Below are 17,775 nucleotides of genomic sequence, written 5' to 3'. Positions count from 1 at the left end.
TATAGGCAACTGAAGTACGGAGTATGGATATGAAGTATTACTTGATTCTTATAGGGCCCGGATGGTACCAAATGCATGTGCCGCCAAGTGCCTGGACCTACTTGCCTACTAGGTACCTGGTGGTAAGTGTGCTTGTAGATGTACATCTAGATGTGCGTGCCGTCCGCCGACCTACTTGTACTTGAGTACATGGACAAGAATACCTAGTACCTAGCACGTAAGTACTGGCAAGTGTACCTGTGCGAATCATACCGACCCAACTTGACTCCCCTGATGGACAGAGTCCACGGTTCGATAGCACGGCACATTCACAAGTAATTGCGAGTGCAAGTACTGCTTACTCCCTGCAAAGTACGGTACAGAGCCCGCTAAATGTGTTGTTTCGGGCACATGCAGCTGCCTGTACATGTAAGGCACTGTGCAGTACCGTGCTGTACTTGTCCTTGGACTGTACGCCTTCAGGCCGCATACCAACCTGTGCAACAGGTTAACAATGCTGCGAGGGCAAGAAAGCTATCCCTCCACCATCCTCGGCATGCCTCTTGCGTGTGGGCCATGCGCGATTGACGGATTCTCGGGGGTAATTCCGCCAGCAGCGTAATGTCGTGGCAGCGGGTATAGCATTAAGGGTATAGCATTACAGCATAGCATTACAGGGTATAGCAGGGTATGGCATTACAGGATAGCATTACGGAGTACAGGATAGCATTGCAGGGTATAGCATTACAGCATAGCATTACAGCATAGCATTACAGGGTATAGCATTACAGGATAGCATTACGGAGTACAGGATAGCAATACACGGCATAGCATTGCAGGGTATAGCATTAAAGGATTAGTAATATAGCATTACCGGCTATAGCATTACCAATGTACTAATCCCTCGGATAATATTCCGGTCACCCAAGAGCAACGAATGTACGGAGTACCCCGCACTGGTACATTACTGTACAAACTTACTAATGTGCGCAGAGTACACGATAACAGTCCATGTACGGCTCCTTTGCCTTGGCCAGATACGCAAGTACATGTATTAATTATAATCAGTGTACAGTATTGTACGGAGAACATGTACGGAGTACTCCATAGTACACCTACTTACAGTACTTACAGTGTACCAACTTACTTACTTACAGTACTTACAGTATACCAATTTACTTGCTTACAGTACTTACAGTATACCAATTTACTTACAGTATACCAACTTGCTTACTTACAGCAGGCGCCCGAAGCCATTATTCTCCTCACCACCGACCTCGACGGCTCGTCCGCCCCCAGACGGGCGTTGCGACGCTCGGCCTGCTTTCGCCGTGCACGACTTTCCTCGCGTCCCGTTCCTCGCTCAGGTTTGAATCTTGCCTTGCAGCATGTCGAGCGACACGTTGCTTCCGCCGCACACGACCAAGACGACGACGCTGTCCTCGCCGAAGCCCTTGACCAGCTTCGCCAGCCGTTGGTCGTAGCACATGGCCGCCACGACGCCGCACGACGGCTCGACGAGGAAGCGCTCCTCGTCGGCCAGCCGTCGGCAGCCGTCGAGGGCGTCGACGTCGGACAGGACGACCGTCGACACCGTCGAGCGGAGCGCGCACTCGAGCGCCTTGGGGCAGACCCTGCGGGCGCCGAGGCTCGTGCAGAGGCTCGTGATGGCCGGCAGCGTCACGAGCCTCTCGCGCGCCGCCGCCTGCGAGAGGGAGTCGGCGCCGTCCGTCTCGACGGCGATGACCTGCGTCCGGCGCATGCCCTGCTCGTCGAGGCCCTGCACGACGCCGCAGAGCAAGCCGCCGCCGCCGACGCTGCAGACGATGGCGTCGATGCGCGCTCCCTCGTCGGCCTCGCCCCGAGTCTCGCCCGAGGCCCCCCCTCCTCGCGCCGACCGGCCGCCTGCCGCTTCAGCGCCTGCCCAACCTGACGGGCCGCCTCGCGCGAGATGGCCGCGTTGCCGTCCCAGATCTCGGGCGCGTCAAAGGGCGGCACGTAGACGGCCTGCTCTCCGCGCCTCCGCGCCTCGGCCATGACGGTGCCCGTGAGGTGGGCGTCGGCCTCGTGCCACGAGGCGCCCGTCTGGATGACGTCGTCGGCGCCGGCCTCGCGAAGCCTGCCGACCATGGCCGGCGACGTCGACAGGGGCACGACCACCGTCGCCCGGCAGCCGAGACGAGCCGCCGCGTGGACGCAGGCGAGGCCGGCGTTGCCGCCCGACGAGATGTAAAAGTGCGCCCTCGTCGCCGCCGACGGCCCCGTCTGGGCTCGCAGCCGAGCGAGCTTCTGCAGGACAAAGTTGCCGATGCCGCGGCATTTGAACGACCCGGACGGCTGCAGGTTCTCGAGCTTGAGAAGTATGTTGCTGTAGACCGGTCAACGACAACCCCTGCCGTGCCGGGGTGAATTGGTCCGACGCGAGACCACGCCGACGACGCACCATCCCGCCGCCTTGGAGAGCGCCGTCGATCTGACGAGCGGCGTTTCGATCCAGGGGACGCTGCAGTCTTGCTTCATTCTCGGCCGTGCGGGGATTGGATGGAAGCGTATTATCGATATTTGAATAATATTACTCGTCGTCCTGACCGAGAGGCATTAATTTCGCACCGCAGGGGGAGGATGTCGAGGCCAGGGAGGGGTTGCTTCGGTGTGGTTGGTGGGAAGTGACGGTGCGACTGTCGGATGACCTACAGTACTTGCACCTGCAAGGTTCGGTTCTCGTACCTACGCAGTACAGTTACACGCATCACGCAGGTAGGTACTTGCATGCATAACAATAACAGTACGCACCAACTCGAACTCGCGAGTGTGCTGCAGCCATGCATCGATCGATATGCTCAGCACGGATGGACACTCCGCAGCCAATCCTACGACAGTCGAATGTTACTAGTAATTATGCTATAAATTTCAACATGTCTAATGCTAGAACTATACTAAATACTGAGCCCAGCACTAGTCGAAAGGACTTGGGGCATCATCTACCCCCGGGCCTCGAGAGTCCTACTGATGCCATAGTGGACGACATTACTCTGCAAGTACACAGTGAGCATTGCATGTACCCCGTACGTGCGCAGTACTTGTAAATGCACAACACAGTACGGAGTACAGTACGGACTACAGTACGACGTACAGTACGACGTACAGTACGGCGTACAGTACGAAGCACAGTACGAAGTACAGTACGGCAGGCGCGTGTCTTGAGTTCTGCACAGAGTTATCTTGGTACAACAATACAGCAGGCAAGTATGTAATACAGTGTTATGTACAGTAAGTAGTACGGAGTACGGAGTAAGTAGGTGCTCCGAACATCTCCATCACTCGCCACCAGCTTCCCCGCACAAGCACAATCTTCGACGAGTTCAAAAGTCGCCGTTGCTTCTTCGTCTGATGAAATGTCAGGGCACGCGTTGCCGAGAAGTCGTGCTCCTTGAGATGAAATGAAAGAACGACAGCATGCCTACTTATTTTCTCCGGCTCCTGCAGATGCCTAGTTGCAGATGGCTACATATTCGCCACCGTTGCAAGGAAGCATGTCGCCCTCGCCATTGAATGGCTCTGCCATGAATTAATCGAACCATTCAGACCCGATTCAAACACATGAACTTGAATTTCGCCATGGCATCACGTACATTGCATCTGTCAACCGTCCATTGGGGGCAATGTGGCTCGAGTCGCCGGCAGAATCCTTCGACGACTTCTCCTCCTCTTCCCATCATGCACCAATCGAGCAGCATCGACAAGAGCCCACGAAGCAGCACGAGAAACAAGTCATCGGAACCTCAGCAGGCTCTTGGCCTGTGCTTCACGGCCGAGAGTTGATGAAAAGTTTTAAGGACGGTGCCTGGCTACCCCTCGACTTGTTCCATTCTCCTTCCTCTTGCCATGGGCAGTTCCCCGTACAGCCACGGCGAATGCAAACTCGAATCGGCTTTTGAAGAGAGAATTACTCCTCGCAACATTCAAAGCTTGCCGTGGATTCTACTAGAGCGGTCCATGATGATGATGATGAGAACAATCATCATTACGATGCATCACGCAGCTTGGAGCTCCCATTCGGACTCGTACAGGGCATCGGCCGGGCCACTTCCATCGACACATATCGGTACACATTGATACAAAATCGTACAGGACCATACAAAGGCTGCCGCGGCCGAGCCTCCTCGCTACGATGCGTTCACACATTTCGATTGCGCCACATCAAATCGCTGCTCGGCAAGGCCACTAGACGATGCGTCAGATGCCTGCCTCTCACGATTCGGCGTCACCACGCTCAGCACTCTTCCTTGCTGACAACCGCCGCAGCAACACCCCGAGCATCGGCCAAAAATGGCACTCGTGGAAACTTGAGAATCCGCTGTCGGACAGGGTCCTCACCCGTGTCATCATGGTCCTCACGGCGACATTGAGCAGCCTCTCACCGCCATGAGCGACCCCTGGCGTTTCTTGCGAGGCTCACCGACAGAGTGCAGGGCCATGGCTACCATCCACCCTTGCTGTCGGCAGCGGACGAACCTGACCGGTCGGCTTCCCGTTTGTCTCGCAATGCATCGGTATCGGGAGACACGGCGGACAGGATGACGCCGCCGTCGGCGAATGGCTTTGAATGCCCAGGTGGCATCTCAACTTCCCGGCCGGATCGGCGTTGCCGTGCATGGATTCGGCGAGAGTCGTCGAGGCGTTTGTCGGTATCGGGAGACACGGCGGACAGGATGACGCCGCCGTCGGCGAATGGCTTTGAATGCCCAGGTGGCATCTCAACTTCCCGGCCGGATCGGCGTTGCCGTGCATGGATTCGGCGAGAGTCGTCGACTTGGCGGCTCCAACCTGAGCATCAAGACAGCAACCTGTCGTCGCAGACGAGGTTGACGTCGAACCTCTCTTGCCTCTTCCATGCGCTGCGGGGAGAATTCAGCGCCGCGACGACGCTCCGCAGATCCGTAATCATGCCGCCTGGCCCGCTCGCAAACACCAAGGTGCGGCCAGAAACCGTCGTTTCCACAAACTGGCCCACGAGCCTGCCCAGGTCCGGATGTCTGCTGCCACGGTCGCCCTCGAGCCAATCCTGTCCGATGTCGCCGACGGACAATTGCCGCTCGTCGACGGATGCGGCCTCGCAGATGCTATACTTTTCGTCGCCGCAATACTCGGTCGTCTCTTTCTTGTCACCGTCGAATGACGAGGTTGATGATGGCGATGCGACGTCTCGAGTGGCAAACAGCCGTATCGTCAGGTTCAGCGCCTGCCGCGCCTCTCGGAGCCCGTCCATCTCCTCGCGCACCCAGTCGGCATTTCTCAAGTGTCTCACGACCCAAATGAGCTCCATCTTGCGGCCAGGCACGGGCGCTCGACGGGCGAGCTCGAGAAGCACCGGCAGCACGTAGGTGATTCCGGTGCCGCCCGCGACGCAGACGACGTTGGTGTCTGCCGCAATCTTGCCGAGCAGATTTTCTCCGTACGGGCCGGTCAAGATGACGGACGTCGTTGCCGTCGACGAGGGCGAATCCTGGTCGGCAGACATCTTTGTCGCCGCCAGCTCGGCCAGCTTCTTGGTCTCACCCGACCGCGCCCGCAGCACGTACGAGTGCCGAACGCTTCCGTCCCGAGCGACGGGCGCGTTGAGGGGCGTGAAGGGGTGCGACTGCCAGATGCTGCACTCGGGGAAGCACAGGTACATGTGCTGCCCGACGGCCCAGCAGTCCTGATGATTCTCCAGGTCGAGGCGGACGACGTCGCCGTCGTCGTCGAGGTCCGGGAATCGCGTGATGACGGCGCGCGCCGGGCGAAACCCAGCGCGCGCTCCGGGGTGGTAGTGCAGCAGCGCCGTCCGCACCAGACGAGCGCCCCGGTCGATGCCCCACAGCAGAAGCGACGGGACGAGGAAGCATTCGAGCTTGCTCCAATGGGCCCAGCAGGCGCCGATGAAGACGACGGCGAGCAGGTAGTGCGCCTTGCGGAACGCTTCGTAGCCGGTCCTCCGAACGGCCCAGCGCGTGCTGAGGACGGCGAGGAGGGTCAACAGGGTCATGGCCGTTATGCCCCAGGCGGCACACGGCTGGACGATCCACTCGCGGCCGACCGAAGGCTGCGGCTGGTAGAGGCGGGTCTGGATGATGGACCAGCCGACGGCGTGGAGGCCGCTCTGGACGAGGACGACGTAGCCAACCCACCGGTGCAGGAAGTTGAACTTTTGGTACGGCACGCCCGTCAAGAGGGACAGGAGGGACTCGCGACTGCACAGGAGGACGGACAAGGGCACGAGGGCGAAGGCGATGACGCCGACCCGGTTGGACCACGGACCCAGGCTCGTCCGAGTGCTGTAGACGCCGGCCACGTCGCTCACCAGCGTCCTCCACGTCGCGTACCGGATGCCGACGAAGCTCAGGACGACGAGGTACGCGACGAGAAGGGCGAGGGTGACGACCTGGAAGCGAGTCGTCCGCCCGAAGAGGGCGTGGTTGGCGTCGGGGAGGAGGTGCCGTCGACAAAAGGCAACGGCGGGCCCGCGCAGCTTGTCGAGGATGCCGCCTCGGCTCTCCCTGCGGCGGTGGGGCCGGCGGAAGCGACGGCGCAAAAAGCACATCAAGGCGACGGCGACAAAGGACGCCCACAAGGCACCGACGCAGGCCATGCCGACGTCGTGGGCGCCATAGACGACATCAAGGTACTCGCACGACTCCGCATCGAGCTTGCAGGGCACGATGCGGTCAGCATATCCCCAGTGCGGTTCGGTGACATCCCCGGCGGCGTGTTCCTGGATGTGACGCCGCGCGAGCGTTGGCGACGCCATGGTGTCCGCCTCGGCTCGGAAGCCGTCGACGACGGGAGCGAGACGACGAGGTCGAATCAAATCAGGCGGCGGAAAGGACGGAGGCAATTATAGGTTGTTGCTGACATGGATAGGAACGGTTGCGTGGTGCCTCGGACGGCGAGGCAGGAAAGTACCGACGGCCATTGCGAGCGTGCCGGTGAGACGGTGGCTGAGACTTGATTTTAAGCATACTCTCGGGAACGACGCCAAGAAGCAAGGCGAGAGCTACCCCATTCGGCGTGGTAGGGCCAAGATATTGGCGGTGATGCTGCAAATGACGATGCTTGGCAAGGAACGGGTTCGAGGTCCTCGTCGGCCCTGCGCAAAAATGAGCATATTTGTGGGGGGAAGCAGGGAATGAATTATCCACATTCCCAAGGCCAAAGGCAAGGAAATGGCATCAGTTTGACGGCATCGTCCGACCATTGTTGTGCTCGAAATGGCTCCGTCGGCGCATGCGGTGTTTAACGGACGACTGGGCGTCATTAACGGGCTATCATGGTGCGAGCGCAGGACAGGCAAACGGTATAAAAGGACGAACTCGGCCCACACCCACTACCGGCGTCACTCCCGAAAGGATTCGATTGCTCCGCGTACACACCAAACTACAAGTACTGCACTGCACAGTACTGTTCTCGGCACAAGTGGTTTGTACTAGCTTGTGCGAGCACGGCAATATTCGATCGAGGACGAATCATCGGCCCGAGGGTGCCGCGAACGAACGAGCTCGTGACAAAGGGCCGGCACGATGATGAATCACGGAAGCATGGGCGGCGGCCACGGAGCAAAATGCAAAATCTCGGTACGTCTGGACGTTGGTTCACAAGCTCCCGCCCGAATCCGCCCGAATGCCGCCCGAATCCCGTGGAGGGCTCGGGCCTAGTTGCAGCAACGGCAGGCCGGCTGACGGGACGATGACGGCAGATGCTGTGGAACTGGCACACGGTCGACGCCTGCTTCCTCTCTTCCAGTTGGCACATTCGCAACGAAGCCATGTTCGCGGCCACGTGCATCGGCGTCGTCGCCCTCGTCGTCCTCGTCGAGTTCTCTCGGCGGCTGGGCAAGGAGTACGACCGGTTCCTGACGCGCCAGTTCCAGAGGGAGGCTTCGAGACGACACGGCGACCTCGATGTCGGCGACGGGCTCGGACTTGACGTGGGGACCTTTCGCGCCTCGGTCCTCCAGCAGCTGCTGCGCTCGCTCCTGCACGCCGTCACCTTTGCGGGGGGCTACATGGTGATGCTTCTGGCCATGTACTTTAACGGCTACGTCATTATCAGCATCTTTGTCGGAGCCGGCCTGGGCAAGTTTCTGTGCGACTGGTTCGTCGTCGAGTGCGCGGCGGGGAAGCCGGTTGGGGGTGTTTGCGAGGAGACGACAATTTGCTGTGGATAGTCGACGTGGGGGTTACGTAAGTAAACGGAATACCCAGCATACAGTACAACGTCGACCTTCTTGTGCTTGAGAGTAAAGCACGTACAAGTGAGAGTGCAAGTAGAAGTTGTACTGACAGTGCACAGGCAAGAACTAATATCTGGTTCACGCAGTACGGAGCACACGTTTACAGCACGGAGCGTTGCACAAGATGCGAATGAAGGGTGTTGTCATGTTTTGTTCATGCATATTATTATCAAGTTTATCGAATAGCCCGCCAGGCCGGTCGGGGGCTCCAACATGGGTCGGCGAAGATGAAAAAAGAGAGCAAAGGAGAAGAAAAAAAGAGGAAGCTGGTGGGAAGCAGGGTACTTGCTTTGAACTCCAAAGTGAAAAAGAAAAAAAAACGGCTCGCCTCGACTCGCAACGCCCTCAGACAATCATAGCGGCCACGGCGACGACGAAGAGGCCGGCGGGCGCGATAAAGGCGCCGGCGCCGGCAGTCACGCCGGTCGAGTTGGTACCGGTGGGCTGGGGAACGGAGCGACCGCCGCTGCCGCTGGGCCTCACCGTCGTCGAGGAGGCCGAGGAGGTGGCGGACGCGCTCGAGGAGGCCGAGGAGACGGAGGAGGAGGCCGAGGAGGCGGCGGCGGAGGAGGAGGAGGATTTGGCCGAGGCCGTGGCGGACTTGGTGGCGGGCGAGGAGCTCGAAGCGGCCTTGGCCTTGCAGTTGTCGGCGGAAAAGTCCCCCTTGGCCTTGGCGAGGACGGTGGTGAGGCCCTCGGCGAGGGTCTTGGCAATGGCCTGGGCGTCGGTGGGCACCTTGCCGACGACGGCCTTGATGAGGGCCTCGGAGTTGGTGCTGATGTCGGAGAGGGCCTTGCGGACGGCGTCGCAGGCGCCGGCCTCCTCGACGGCGGAGCGCTTGGCGAGGAAGTTGGACTCGAGCTTCTCCGCCTTGGACTGGAGGGCGGTGACGGGGCCCTGGAGGGCGACGGCGTCGGAGAGGGTCAGCTCGGCCGAGCCGGAGACGGTCTTGGTGCCGGCCTCGAGCGTCGAGATGAGCTCCTTGGCGGCTCCGAGGACGCCAGCCTGGTCGCCGCTGAAGGCCTTGGCGGCGGTGTCGAGGGCTTCAATCTTGGTGCCGACGTTGGCGATGACGCCGGTGACGGTGGCGAGGTCGCGCTCGAAGACGCGCGAGGGCGTGTCGATGGTGCCGGCGAGGGCACCGGCGGCGAGGCAGGCGACGGCGAGGAACTGCATGGCGAAGGGATGGGTGGTTGTGGATGGTCGAGCGAGGGATTAACGGGCGTGCGTGCGTATGCGTCTATTAAAGTATGCGTCTATGCGTCTATGCGTTGACGGGTATGCAAGTAGGCGATGGATGGTGCAGGAGGAACGAATGGCGGGAGAAGGAATCGCTATGCTTTTGCTGTCTGCGAGAGGATGGGAGAGATGTCGAGGACGAGTCGGGGGACGAGCATGGGCGTTATATACTCGAGAGGGCGAGGGCGAGGGCGAGGGCGAGGGCGAAGGTGACGGTGACGATGACGACGATGGCGACGGCGACGGCGACGGCGACGGCGACGGTGGAGACGACGATGGAGCAGCGTTCGTCCGTCCGTCCGCACCGACCGACTCATGGAGCGAGCTAGCGGGGAGCGGCACTCAGGCACGGGTGCGCTCCCGCGTGCCACGTTTCGTCGGGACTGCGCCCACGAGACGGGGCGGAAGGGAGGCGGCGGCTGCAAACATGGGCCGATGACAGTCCGGGCGGGTCGAGGGTACCTGGCCTTCGCGGGCGGCTCGGGCGCAGGTCGGCGTACCGTCGCAGCGGGCAGGCCGAAAGGCGGCCGAACGGCGGCCCCACGGGCTTCCAAATGCCGAACAGGGGCGCCGACGGGGGGGTCTCAGCGGTGGGGGGGTGGCGGCGCCGCGGGGGTGGCACCGGCCGCTAGCAGGCCCCTGGGCATGGGACGCAGAGGCAGCGCCGGGGTTGCCCGGCCGGCGCAGCAGCTCGTCGGTGCCGGCGACGCTCGACGACGCACCTCGGCAGGGCGCGTGCGCAGCTTGCATTCGTCACAGTGCCCTGGGTACTACCCACCCACCTGGTAGGTGCTTGGGCGGGTAGGGAGCAGGTAGGTTGGCAGCTGTAGGACCTGTTCTGCGCAGGTAGCACCTGTAGGTACCAGGCAGCACCTGTAGGCGCCAGTAGCACCTGTAGGCACCGGTAGCGCCTGTAGCACCTGTGCTGCACCGGGACCCAGTAGCCACCAAGGCACCACGTAGCACCTGTAGTCGTCAGGCAGCACCAGGTGCGAGAGCACATGTTCGTGCACCGCGCGTGTCATGTCAGCGTTGCAGGCTTGGTCTGCATGCCAGTGCAGGGCCACGGTGCTCGTGCGGTTGCCGGCACGCACATGCACCCGGACGCATCGGGGAGGATGCCTAGGGTGCGACGGACGAGGCAGCGGAGGTCGTCTTTCCTTTGGTCGAGGTGCAGGTGGCAAGCCTCGGCGCACAGCCACGGCACCGGTCCCTGTCCATCGACGCCACAATCGTCGATGCCGGCGGCCGATGGTCGTACCGGCAGCAAGTACCGGTACGAGGCATCTTTAGCAGGTCCTAATAATAGGCAGGCACGCTGTGTACTCCGTGCCACAGGTACCTTGAAAGGGGAGGTACAGGTACTTGCGGTGGCAGCGGTCGCGACATGGATGGTACCTGCTAATAGGTGCTACATCCTAGGTACAGCGCGTGACAAAATTGACGATTCAGTTCGCCAGCACTACTGCAACAAATTGAAGAGATAATTTGTCACCCCACCAGACTAGGTACTAATAGGTACCTACATCCTAGGTACAGTCGCTTGACAAAAATGACGATTCACTTTCGGCAGCACCACTGCGACAAATTGAATCGACATTTTGACACCCCGCCGCACCTACAGTACCTACAATCACTACGGCAGGCACGACGGCGTACGCCTGCAGTGCACTGTAGGTCCTGCGAGATGGGAAACCACGACTGAGCGCTCCGTAACTGCCACCGACGCGGAACCTCGTGCGGCCTGACCGCCTTCATCCCCCCAACCCTCCTCCCATCCCCAACCCTCACCGTCGACGGCACACCAAGCTCGCCGGCCAAGACGACGGCATGAGACGCCCGCCGCTGTGTCTCCCCGTCACGCCGCCATCCACGGCCGCTGCCGTCACGGACCAGCCGGCGGCCTGCAGCGGCTTGCAGGTGGCATCGGCACCACGGCAGGCCCCAGATGCCACCGCCATTCGGCACCCATGACGCGAGCCTCGCCCGCCCTCGATGCACGCATCCATGCCCCGACGGTCCAGCGCCCGGCACCCGTGCCCCTACGGACCCGCGTGCGTGCGGTGCCTCGACCAAATCGTCGCCCACGCTTTCCGTCCTGCCATGCGAGCGGGGGAGCGTACACACCCCTGGCCGTCGGCAAACTCGTGGGCCGTGGTGCCATGCTTGGAGCCGTTTGCGGGTGCCGGCGAGCACGTGCCATCGCAGCAGGTCGACACAAACGCCGAGCAAGCGACGACTCGAGGACGCCGGCCATCGCTGGCCAGTTCCTACAGTGACGCTTGTTTCTTGCAATTTCAAGAGGCGCAGTCGGAGGAATCACACCAAGAAACAACGACAGTTGTCGCTTCGATCGGCCGTCTCGTGGCGTCGGCCGGGTGCCGTCGTGCGGCGCTAGAACGTCGGGGCCAAGCATGTTTCAACATGGAAGGGTGGTGTGGGCCGCGCCGGCAGACGAAACCTGACGGATTCGACTGGCCACGTCGGCTCCGGGAATCGAGGCCGTGTGCCGAAGAAATGGCCAGGCGGCAAGAGGACGGGCACCCTCCAACCATGGACGATGCCGTCGCATCCCGCGCGTCGCCACGTCGAGAGGACGGCACCCGCCAACCATGGACGATGGCGTCGCATTCCGCGCGTCATGGGTGAAAGGGGACAGAGCCCTCTGCAGGTGGTCGGAGCGGCTACGTCGAGAGGCTTCGGCTTCTACCATGGCCAAACCCGACGTGTTCGCCATGGCCTGGTCGGCTGCGGAATCCAGGCCGCGTACCGAAGAAATGGCCAGGCGGCGAGAGGACGCACCCGCCAACCATGGACGATGGCGTGCCCTCTGCAGGTGGTCGGAGTGGCTACATCGAGAGGCTTCGAGTTCTACCATGGCCATGGCCATTGCGACGCGGCCGCCGTCGTCGTCGTCACGCCGGCACCCCTTGTCCGGTCTGAGCGGGACGAAGAGACGATCGACGAGGCTCGACCGTGACGCAGGGCACGGCCGGGACGACGGTCGCGGCATCGCCACCGTGGCATCCGCGCCGTTTTCGCTGCCGACATGCTCCCTGGCCAGACGTCGTCCCAATCGCGCGCGCCGGTCATGTCTCCGCCGGTGATGAATGGTGCGTGCCTGCACGCGCGAAGCCAGGCGTCCGCTCAGACCTTGCTCGTGCGCCGGTTGCACGAGTCGAGATGTTGGCCGTCGAATGTCTGGCCTTTCGACGGCTTGCTCGCTCGCAGAATCCAGCCCATCGATGCGGCTGATGGTCTAGGCAACAAAGCAACGACCACCATGGAGAATGTCCTGTCCATGTCTTGGCATGCTCGACCCTTGACACGTCCCTGCGGCCAAGTTGGAGTGCCGATGGACCCGAGGTGTAGGGTAGGCCGGCCGTGGCCGAGATGATGATACGGTCGGTCAATCGTACGATTCGAATCCATGCCAGCGGAAGCATCTTTTTCATGCGTCTGTCATTCTTTGCGAGCCTACGATGAAGACACGCGGGACAATCGAATTGTGGCCAGCACGGCAGCCTTGGGCCAACGATGCGGCTGATGGTCTACGGCAACAAGGTGAAATATACAACTGCCATGGAGAATCTCCTGTCCATGTCCTGGCCATGCTCGACCCTTGACACATCCCAGTCGAAGATGGACTCGAGGTATAGGGTAGGCCGGCCGTGGCCGAGAAAACCCACGGTGCTCCCGTCGAAGCGAGGCATCGCAACGACGGCGGCGTCACGGCCATGATGTCGGCACTCGACACCGACACTGCTCGATCGGTCCCGGACAGCTCCTCGTCCCGTCGGGGGCCGCCGTCGTGGCCGGCGTGGACCATGACCGTCATCCACCAGCCGTGACGGCGACTCGACTCCCGATGCGCCACTTTTCTGCTAAATTTTCCACGGCTTGCAAACTCTCGTCTCGACCGCTCCCTCGACCTTTTCCGCTTCCTCGACCTTTTCCCGCTCCCTCGACCTTCTCCAGACCGTCCCGATGCTGCCCGCTGCCGAGGCGAGCCCCCCAAAGACGCAGCGATGGGCCAACGGGCTGACGCTCATCCACGACTTCATCACGGAGGCGGAGGAGGCGGTGATGATTGCCGCCTTCCACGACGCCGAGCCCGACGGCACGACGTTGACGCCGCCGAGGAGGCGCGTCAGCCAGCACCACGGCCACCACTTTGACTACACGACCTTTGGCGCGTCCGAGACGACGTTTACGCCGCCGCCAGACTACGTCAGGGAGCTGCTCCCGCGCCTGCCCGTGCAAGAGTACCTGCCGGACCAGTTCACCATGCAGTACTACCCGCCCGGCGCCGGCATCCCGCCCCACGTCGACACGCATTCCCTCTTCGCCGAGGCCCTCTACAGCCTCTCGCTGGGGAGCGCCGTGCCGATGCGGTTCCGGAGGTGCGACGCGCGGGACGCCCGGCGCATGCGGCTGCCCAAGAGGTCGCTGGCGCGGGAGCCGAAGCGGCCGGCATCGACGCCGGGAGCCGAGGCGGAGGGGATGGCGCGGCGCGAAGGAGGGGGGGAGCCCGAGATGGAGCCCGAGGAGACGGAGCCCGAGGAGACGGAGCCCGAGGAGACGGAACCCGAGGAGACGGAGCCCGAGGAGACGATGGAGCTGCTCCTCCCGCCGAGGTCTCTGCTGCTCATGATGGGCCCGTCGCGGTACGGATACACGCACGGCATCCGGGGACGCAAGACGGACCAGATCGACGGCCGCACCGTCGCGAGGACGGGCCGATACTCGATGACGATGCGGACCGTGAAGCGGGGGGCCGACGCCGGCTGCGACTGTGCCTTTCCCGGCGTCTGCGATGCGAGGATAGCGGAGGAGGCCGAGGCGCGGGCGGAGATACAGGAGGAGGCCGAGGCGCGGGCACGAGGACACGCCAAAGCGACGTCTGCAGGGGAACGACAGTCTCGTCTCCCCCCCTCGGCTCCGCGACCTCGACCGTCGACAAGCGGTACGGTACGGTCCGGGGTGTTGGATGAGAGGTCGATTGCTTGACGGCAACATGCCGCCTGCTCCCAGCATCGACACTTGGCCTACGGCAGAGACGTCCTTGATATTGTCGACGAATCATGACGTTTGCGCGAGGCATGGCGGGCGGCGTGGGAGAAGAAAAACGACTGCATCATTCCTACTCTGAGTGGCGTGGGATGCATCGGCATCCGACGAGGGCGACGAGGGCAACGCCGGCCCATGCATCCATGTTGCCGACAGATCATGACGTTTGCGCGAGGCATGCGGGCGGCGCGGGAGAAGAAAATTGACTGCATCATTCGGGTTGGCTACTCTGAGTGGTGTGGGAGGCAACGCCGGCCCATGCATCCATGTTGCCGCCTGCTCAACACCTTCGCCTACGGCAGACGTCCTTGATGTTGTCGACGAATCATGACGTTTGCGCGAGGCATGGGGGCGGTGAGGGAGAAGAAAAACGACTGCATCGTTTGGTTTGGCAATTTGAGTGGCGTGGGAAGCATCGGCATCCGACGAGGGCAACGCCGGCCCATGCATCCATGTTGCCGCCTGCTCAACACCTTCGCCTACGGCAGAGACGCCCTTGATGTCGACAAATCATGACGTTTGCGCGAGGCATGCGGCGGCGCGGGAGAAGAAAAGTGACTGCATCATTCGGGTTGGCTACTGAGTGGCGTGGGAGCAACGCCGGCCCATCCATCCATCCTCCACGCCGCGGCACGTCATGTCCGCCGACGGATCCCCGCGTCGGTCGTCAATCCTTCCGTCGACGACTCGGGCCGTGACCGTGACCGTGACGGCGACCGTCGTCCTTTGCGCCGAGCTCGCCGAGGAGGGCGGCGACGCCCGAGCGCACGAGGTCCTGCTTCGCGCCCGCCGGATGCTTCTGGTTCACGAGGCCGTCGACGAGGGCGGCGCCGAGGGCGGCCGTGGCCACCTTGGCACCCTTGGCGCCCAACCACGGGCTCGGGTCGTTGCGGCTCCTCATGACGGCCTGGGCGCCGGCGGCAAAGGCCGTGCGGGCGCCGGCCTGGACGAGGGGGTTGGCCAACCACGAGGCACCCTTTTTGACGACGGTGGCGGGCATCGAGCCTCGACGACGGCGCTGGGGCAAAGGGCCACCTCGGGCGCCGGCTTTGCCGTGGGAGTCGGCTCGTCGAAGGCGCCTCTCGTCGTCGCTGCCGTAGGCCGACGGGCGTCTCCCGTCATGGCCGCCGTAGGCCGACGGGCGTCTCCCGTCGTCGCTGCCGTAGCCCGACCGGTGCGCTTCCCTCCCGCGAGGCCTCGGATCGGGCGACGCATGGCGCCTGCGGGCGGGCGCGTCAGGACTCGTGTCCCGCGGCGGCGCGTCGTGTCGTCGCCGCCGGTCGTGGGCTTGGGACCGACCACCGATGCGGTCCGGCGGGCGCTCCCAGACGGCGTGCTGCTGGTCGCGGTGGGCGCGAGACGGGCCGTGGGGGGCTCGCGGGGAGGGTGCTCGCGGGGGTGCCTCTCGGACCGGTCGCGGGGAGGGGGCTCGCGGGGAGGGGGCTCGCGGAGAGGTTGCCTCTCGGATCGGCCGCGGGGAGGGTGCCTCTCGGACCGGTCGCGCCGGGGCGCACGGCTGGCGGCGGCGAGGTACGCGTCGTCGTAGAGGTCTTGGCCGCGCCGAGATGCGTGTTCGCGGCGGCGAAGCGGCGGAGGGGAGTATGCCATCGGCGGAGGGAGCCCGTGGCGGAGGCGAGATCAAGGTGGAACTGGCCGCGAGAGGTGATGGCGAGGCAGATGCACAAGGCAAGTTGACCGCTTCTTCAGCAGTCGGCCGTCGGTCAGGCCGTCGGTCAGGCTCTCCTCAGGCCGTCGGTCAGGCTCTCCTCAGGCCGTCAGCCAGCCCGTCGGTCGATCAGGTCGTCGCTCAGGTCGTCGCTCAGGCCGTTGGCCGGTCAGTCCATCGTCTTCTGTCCGTCTGTCAGTCGGTTGATGGTCAGTCGGCCAGCACCGAGGGATCCATTGCCGCTCCGAAATAATAAAGGGCGGAGGCGAGAGGCACGGGTCGGATCGGAACGGGCTGACAGGCGTCGCCTGACGTCAGGCAGCAAGGGTGAGACATCTGACGTCGGTCATGCCCTTGTCGTCGCACACGCCGGTCCGACGAGCACGGCACGTCCGTCACCGGCCGCCAAGGAATGGGTGAAGAAAGCGAAGAAGAGCAAATCGAGGGGGGCCGGTGATGCCTAGACGGTGAACTAGGTGATGACTAGGTGATGACTAGGTGATGACTAGGTGATGACTAGACGGCGATGACTAGACGGGTGATGACTTGACGATGATGACTAAGCGGCCGACAGCCTACTCCGTACAGTCGTTTACTTGACAGTGATGACTAAGCGGCCGACAGCCTACTCCGTACAGTCGTTTACTTGACAGTGATGACTAAGCGGCCGACAACCTAGGTTGACAATAATGACGATTCAGGTTTGGTAGCGCTACTCGTACAAATTGAATGACAAATTTGCCACCCTGTACCAAGCTGCTGGCATCACGTGTGTATACCTGCATGTAAGTAATGCATGACTCGATTACTTGCACTCGGCACACCCTTCACTCGATGCGTCACCAGCACGAGAGCGGACGAAGCTGCGACGGCACGTGCACACCATTACAGTGGCTGTTCTTGCAGTGCTGTAATTCAAGTATTACTTGCAGCAGTTGTATGCAGTGTTACTTGCAGTGCCGTAATTACAGCGTTACTTGCAGTGCTGTAATTAGTGTTACTTGCAATTACAGTGCTACTTGCAGTGCTGTAATTATAGTGTTACTTGCAGTGGCTGTACTTGCAGTGGCTGTACTTGCAGTGGTTATACCTGCAGCAGTTGTGCTTGCAGCAGTCGTGCTTGCAGCAGTTGTACCTGCGAGTGCAGTAATTACAGCATCAACTGCAGTGGTTGTGCTGCTGTAATTACAGTGTTACCTGCTTGTGCTTGGCAGTGCTGTAATTACAGTGTTCTTGCCGTCTGTATTTGCGGCGTTCCTTGCAAGTTGTACCCGCAAGTGCTGTAATAACAGTATTGACTGCGGTGGTTGCGTTTGCCAGTACTGTCATTACAGTGCTTGCAGTCGCTGTACTTGCGGCGTTCCTTGCAAGCTGTACCTGCAGGTGCCGCAATCACAGCATTGACCGCAGTGGTTGTGCTTGCAAGTGCTGTGATCAAGCGTTACTCGCAGTCGCCGTGCTTGCAGTCGTTGTAATTACGCCATCACTTGCAAGTTGTACCTGCAAGTGCTGTAATCACAGCATTAACCGCAGTGGTTGCGTTTGCCAG

General features: G+C 61.7%; 8 protein-coding genes across 8 annotated transcripts; 3 read left to right on the top strand and 5 right to left on the bottom strand.

Annotated features, from left to right (window-relative positions):
* Nucleotides 1-1,342: 1,342 nt before the first annotated feature.
* On the bottom strand, nucleotides 1,343-2,499 carry DCS_05778 (uncharacterized protein; the record flags this gene model as incomplete). Its single annotated transcript, XM_040803079.1, has 3 exons — nucleotides 1,343-1,759; nucleotides 2,074-2,347; nucleotides 2,423-2,499. The coding sequence occupies 3 exons, from the start codon at nucleotides 2,497-2,499 to the stop codon at nucleotides 1,343-1,345; spliced, it is 768 nt and encodes a 255-aa protein (XP_040658112.1).
* A 1,960-nt stretch (nucleotides 2,500-4,459) lies between these two features.
* Nucleotides 4,460-4,735, bottom strand: DCS_05777 (uncharacterized protein; the record flags this gene model as incomplete). Its single annotated transcript, XM_040803078.1, has 1 exon — nucleotides 4,460-4,735. One exon carries the CDS (start codon nucleotides 4,733-4,735, stop codon nucleotides 4,460-4,462), a length of 276 nt encoding a protein of 91 aa, XP_040658111.1.
* Nucleotides 4,736-4,813: 78 nt separating this feature from the next.
* Nucleotides 4,814-6,769, bottom strand: DCS_05776 (uncharacterized protein; the record flags this gene model as incomplete). Its single annotated transcript, XM_040803077.1, has 1 exon — nucleotides 4,814-6,769. The coding sequence occupies one exon, from the start codon at nucleotides 6,767-6,769 to the stop codon at nucleotides 4,814-4,816; it is 1,956 nt and encodes a 651-aa protein (XP_040658110.1).
* Nucleotides 6,770-7,538: 769 nt separating this feature from the next.
* DCS_05775 (uncharacterized protein) lies at nucleotides 7,539-8,185 on the top strand (the record flags this gene model as incomplete). Its single annotated transcript, XM_040803076.1, has 2 exons — nucleotides 7,539-7,592; nucleotides 7,715-8,185. The coding sequence occupies 2 exons, from the start codon at nucleotides 7,539-7,541 to the stop codon at nucleotides 8,183-8,185; spliced, it is 525 nt and encodes a 174-aa protein (XP_040658109.1).
* Nucleotides 8,186-8,596: 411 nt separating this feature from the next.
* DCS_05774 (uncharacterized protein) lies at nucleotides 8,597-9,427 on the bottom strand (the record flags this gene model as incomplete). The annotated part of the gene is made up of 1 exon (XM_040803075.1): nucleotides 8,597-9,427. One exon carries the CDS (start codon nucleotides 9,425-9,427, stop codon nucleotides 8,597-8,599), a length of 831 nt encoding a protein of 276 aa, XP_040658108.1.
* A 2,623-nt stretch (nucleotides 9,428-12,050) lies between these two features.
* Nucleotides 12,051-12,470, top strand: DCS_05773 (uncharacterized protein; the record flags this gene model as incomplete). Its single annotated transcript, XM_040803074.1, has 1 exon — nucleotides 12,051-12,470. One exon carries the CDS (start codon nucleotides 12,051-12,053, stop codon nucleotides 12,468-12,470), a length of 420 nt encoding a protein of 139 aa, XP_040658107.1.
* Nucleotides 12,471-13,477: 1,007 nt separating this feature from the next.
* Nucleotides 13,478-14,500, top strand: DCS_05772 (uncharacterized protein; the record flags this gene model as incomplete). The annotated part of the gene is made up of 1 exon (XM_040803073.1): nucleotides 13,478-14,500. The coding sequence occupies one exon, from the start codon at nucleotides 13,478-13,480 to the stop codon at nucleotides 14,498-14,500; it is 1,023 nt and encodes a 340-aa protein (XP_040658106.1).
* Nucleotides 14,501-15,227: 727 nt separating this feature from the next.
* Nucleotides 15,228-16,168, bottom strand: DCS_05771 (uncharacterized protein; the record flags this gene model as incomplete). Its single annotated transcript, XM_040803072.1, has 2 exons — nucleotides 15,228-15,607; nucleotides 15,667-16,168. The coding sequence occupies 2 exons, from the start codon at nucleotides 16,166-16,168 to the stop codon at nucleotides 15,228-15,230; spliced, it is 882 nt and encodes a 293-aa protein (XP_040658105.1).
* Nucleotides 16,169-17,775: the final 1,607 nt, after the last annotated feature.

The sequence above is a fragment of the Drechmeria coniospora genome, chromosome 02 (genome assembly GCF_001625195.1).
Source record: "Drechmeria coniospora strain ARSEF 6962 chromosome 02, whole genome shotgun sequence".
NCBI classification, from domain to species: Eukaryota; Fungi; Ascomycota; class Sordariomycetes; order Hypocreales; family Ophiocordycipitaceae; genus Drechmeria; species Drechmeria coniospora.
Note: the sequence above shows the minus strand (reverse complement) of the source record. Positions and strands in the feature narration are given on the sequence as shown.